The sequence below is a fragment of the Montipora foliosa genome, chromosome 14 (genome assembly GCF_036669935.1).
Source record: "Montipora foliosa isolate CH-2021 chromosome 14, ASM3666993v2, whole genome shotgun sequence".
NCBI lineage: Eukaryota > Metazoa > Cnidaria > Anthozoa > Scleractinia > Acroporidae > Montipora > Montipora foliosa.
Genome location: NC_090882.1, coordinates 16705633 through 16710632, shown reverse-complemented (window position 1 = coordinate 16710632; position 5000 = coordinate 16705633). Strand labels below are relative to the sequence as shown.

Sequence of the window (5000 nt, the reverse complement as noted above, 5' to 3'; positions counted from 1 at the left end):
AATGTCCAAGTTGAAAGGAGTGATTCTGCTTCAATACTGAGTGCCATGCAGAAAGCTGTGCCCACTATTTGGAGACTCCATGCAATGTCTTTTTTTCAAAATTGGTTGGGCTAGCTTGCGATGACTGGTCATCGGAATGGCCTCATTGCCTTGCTTCAGAAAGAACAGCCATCTGTCATAGTGGTCCACTGCTTCGCTCACAGGCTGGAGCTGGCTTTCAAAGATGCTCCAAAGTCCAACAGTCTCCATGACAAAGTCGTTGCTACATTGCTGATGGGCTTGTACTACTTTTACCACAAAAGCACAGTGAACCGGTCGATGCTTGAGAGGTGTTCCAATTCCCTCCAGAGAAAAGTTCGCATTCCTACACGAGTTGGTGGAACCCGCTGGGTAGGACCAGGGTCTAACGGGAATTTTAGAAACTGCTGAAATTGGAGTTTACGGAATAGTATGCAAGTGCCAGAGACACTGCGGTCTTGCCCAGCTTCACACTTTAAAAAATAGCACTGTAATGTTTACTTCATTAAAAAAAAAGCAACAGAATCACAGTTCTACGATGGTCGTCACGCAGTCACGCAACATTCTCATTTGCTTGTTTGTTTGTGTTGTTTTTGATCTTGTTGTCTGACTTTCCTTACAAACAGTTTGTACTAAAGTCAGAGTGGTACAGGAAGTTGCCAGTCAATTCTATTCCGACGTCATGGGATCGAATCCAACTTTACGATAAAAAACACAACATTTAGAACAATTTTGTGAAAACAAGCAAATGAGAATGTTGCATGACGACCAAAGTGGAACTGTATTGAACACAAAGTTTTTACGAACTAAACACTAAAATGTGGTTTTAAAATGTAGAGCTCAGCGAGTGTTTAGTGTCTCTAGGAGTTAGCGTATATTCCCCATGCTCCTTATTTTTCTGACATATTGCCACAATAAATGAAGGAAAAGTGCCGAACAATCTTTGTACAAGAGAATAACGAGACACCCCAACCCTGACCCTGGCCCCACGTTTTGGCCACTACCATATTTGTTAAACAACTTTTTCGCGTTGTCAAGAAGAAAACAGAAACATTTCTCTCCAACGTCCCTGCAAAACTGCAATGTGGACAGCAAGGACTTACTGTATTTCGTTGTGCTGTTTCATTTGCACTTAATATTAGGCGCTCTTTCCCTTTCTTTGAAGCTAACACGCAACTGGAACTAACGATGGCTAATAACTCGACTTTTTTAATAATCAACACTGAGCTTCCATGCTTAAAATTAGGATTTCCTTTGTTCAAATACATGTACAACACGGTGTAAAATGTAAAAGATGAAATACTTACTCGATACCAGGGACGTGTTTGGTTGTTGGGTTGTAGATGATTCTAAGAGCATACTGGAAGGAGACAATGAGGCGTTCCCTGTACAAAATAACAACAAAAAAGGAGAAAAGTTCAGATCTAATCTTCCTACCGGAGGGGAGGGAGACTATATTAGAGCTCTTTACCGTCCCAATATTTGTTGGTAGTAGCCAAAACGTGGGCACGGGGGTCCTTTTTTTCCCATTCTTTTTTGGTTTGAATTTTTGTCGCTATTTTGCTGTACTGTTATTTTCGAATGAGCGGCAAGCGCTTAGGCTTAATCAGGCTTAATCAGTAAACGAGTGGTATACTCTTCAGACGATCCCATAAATAGTGTAGTTAACCAAACCGTAAGTTGAAAGCTAAACCTGATTTTACAGAGTGCTTTGACCTAATTACTAAAACAAGCGCTTAGGCTTAATCATTAAACGAGCTAGTGCCCGAGTGCTATATTCCTCAGACGATCTCATAAAAAGTGTGGTTAACCAAACCGCAAACAAGCGCTTAGGCTTAATCAGTAAACGAGCTAGTGCTATATTCTTCAGACGATCTCATAAAAAGTGTGGTTAACCAAATCGCAAATTGAAAGCTAAAATGTTAATTAAAGAGTGCTTCGACCTAATAACTGAAACAAGTGCCTAGGCTTAATCAGTAAACGAGTGCTATATTCTTCAGACAATTTCATAAAAAGTGTGGTTAACCAAATCGCAAATTAAAAGCTAAAATGTTAATTAAAAGAGTGCTTCGATCAAATCACTAAAACAACCGCTTAGGCTTAATCGGTAAATGAGTGCTATATTCTTCAGACGATTTCATAAATAGTGTGGTTAACCAAATCGCAAATTAAAAGCTAAAATGTTAATTAAAAAAGTGCTTCGATCAAATCACTAAAACAAGCGCTCAGACTTAATCAGTAAATGAGTGCTATATTCTTCAGACGATTTCATAAAAAGTGTGGTTAACTAAATCGCAAATTGAAAGCTAAAATGTTAAAAGAGTGCTTTGAACTAATCACTGAAACAAGCACTTAGGCTTAATCAGTAAACGAGTGCTATATTCTTCAGACGATCTCATAAAAAGTGTAGTTGACCAAACCACAAATTGAAAGCTAAAATTTTAAAGAGTGCTTCGATCTAATCACTAAAATAAGAGCTTAGGCTTAACCAGTAAACGCAGGCTATAAACTTCAAACGATGTCTTAAAAAGTGTAATTAACCGAACCGTAAAATCAGAGCTAAGAGTGCTTAGGCCATAAGTGACTAGCAACAGACTCATTCTTCTTGACTGGCAAGCCGTTGAGCCACATACACTCATTCTTCTTGACTGGCAAGCCGCCGAGCTGTTCTATCTAACATGTAACCGCAAGTGGCCCTGTATGCTGTAGTTTAGTTTATCATGTTTCATGATAGTTGGACTGTATTTATTTCATCATAAAAACCATCTATTTTAGTTCTGTTACGTTACATGTATCTTATGTGAAAATTTTTTGACCCAAAGGGGAACTGGTCCCTAAAGAAGTGCAATCCTGGACACAAATTCATAAAATGATCAGGGAGAGTCTGGAAATAGTAAAATAAACAAAGTGGCGACACGAGAATTCGCAATTCGCAACATTTTGGAGCAATCACACGAATGAATCTGATGTTTGACGACAAATCAACCTGACGTTTCACATTTGATAAAACTGAACACTCGCGTTTTATATGATTGGTCGGATCGAAATCACAGAGTTTTAATTGGACGCGTAAATGTTCATTGTTTTACTATTTAGCATTTGAATGCTAGAGTAGAGACTACTGTTTTTGTTTGCTTTCTATTGGACGATTACTTCCTTTGTGGTGGAAATTTTGGCCGCTGGCGTGGCTCTCTGGTCAAGGATGTCAAACTACTTTTGCTACTGAGTCGGTTACTATGGGTTTTTTAACACATGAACAAAAAAGTAAAATATTTAGACTTAGAGCAAACGGAAAAGGTCCATCGGAAATTGTTAGAATTCTTGCTGAAGATGGCTTAAACATAAGTCATTGGAGCATTATCCGGTTCTTAAAACGATTTAAGGAAAGGCAGTCGCTTGAGAACACAGCCAAACCTGGACGTCCACCCATTGACGTTACGATCGACGTGATGAATTTCATTGACGCCGAAATGGAAAGAAATGATGAAATGACATCACCGGAACTGACAAGAGGAATCCTCCTACGGTTTGGAACCCAGTTCTCCCAAAATAAAGTCAGACGCCTAAGACGAAAATTTGGCTGGGTGCAAACAGGTACAAAGTACTGTCAGCTAATTCGAGAGCCAAACCGAGTTAAGAGATTGGAGTTCTGCAGCAATTGCATGCAAGAAAATGAACAGTTTAATAACGTGATATCCACGGACGAGTGTTCCGTTCTCCTCGAAAACCACAGCAAGCTTAGCTTTCATCGCAAGTGGGAGCAACCAAAGCTTAAAGGCAAACCGAAACATCCTGTCAAAGTGCACGTGTGGGCCGGAATCTCCAAGAAGGGGCCGACGCAAATCACAATATTCGAAGGAAACATGGACGTGCAGTTTTATGTCTCCGAGATCCTTAGCAACGGGCTGCTTCCATTTATCTGCGATAACTTCCCTGATGGTCACCGCTACATACATACATACATACATACATAGTTTATTTGATAACGCAGGTTACAGAATGCGCAAGACTGAAGTCCTGATGTGGACCTGCCTATCTACTATTTAAGACAAAAGTATGTACATGTGAATAAATAGAAAAACAACCGAAATAAATAATAAATATAATAATAATACAAATATAAATATATAGCACTATGAACTACAATTTAAGAATATGGTTAAGAACTAGATAAAATAATCATCAAAATTTTAAAAATTCAGACACAGTTTAATTAAGATAAGATCAATAAAAAAAAAAATTCCTCGTTCCTGTTTCTTATCATGGAAGATTCCTTATTATAACTTATAGAATTAATTAAGTCCTTACTAGATCTAAGTCTTTTTTTAAAATATTCTAGGCTAGAAGACTTTTTGATCGAATCAAGAAGTGAATTCCATGCAATGGCAGCTCTATGCCTAAATGTCAGCCTGCCAATTTCTGATTTAGGACTTGGAAATTTGATATTCATGGATTTCCTCAGGCAGTAAGATGATTCTTTTAACATCACTAGATCATTTAAAACATTGGTATTGTATCTATAGTAGGATTTATAAGCTTCTACTAACAGTCTCTTAGTATAAAAAATGATAAATTGTTCCAGCCTTTCAATTTATTTAATTGATCAGCATTCGAATTTCTTGAAAGTTTGTAAATAAGTTTAGAAGCTCGTATATGAGCACGCTCAAGATCATCCATTAGTGCAGGTGAGCAAGAACCCCATACTAGTATTCCGTATAAGACACTTGGAAGTACAGTCCTAAAATAAATGGTCTGTAGAATGGATGATGGCAAGAATTTGATTCTTCTGAGGACTGCTATTTTCTTATTAAAACCGCTTTCAACAAGACAACGATCCAAAGCATACAAGTCGCCTTGCTAGAAGCTTCATGGAAGATAATGCAATATATTGGTGGAGGACTCCCCCTGAATCTCCAGATCTTAACCCAATTGAATTGCTTTGGCACGAACTAAAGCATTTCCTTCGAAACCAACTTAAGCCG

General features: G+C 38.2%; 1 protein-coding gene across 4 annotated transcripts in view; it reads right to left on the bottom strand.

Moving 5' to 3' along the window:
• Positions 1–5000, bottom strand: part of LOC137984998 (uncharacterized) — a 52294-nt gene that overhangs the window by 22235 nt on the left and 25059 nt on the right. For 3 of the 4 annotated variants that reach the window (XM_068832385.1, XM_068832387.1, XM_068832388.1), the window contains one exon: positions 1326–1403. The exons of the other annotated variant lie outside the window; for it this stretch is intronic. In XM_068832385.1, coding sequence (XP_068688486.1) covers positions 1326–1403 — 78 coding nt within the window. The remainder of the gene's footprint in view (positions 1–1325; positions 1404–5000) is intronic. 4 annotated transcript variants of the gene reach the window in all.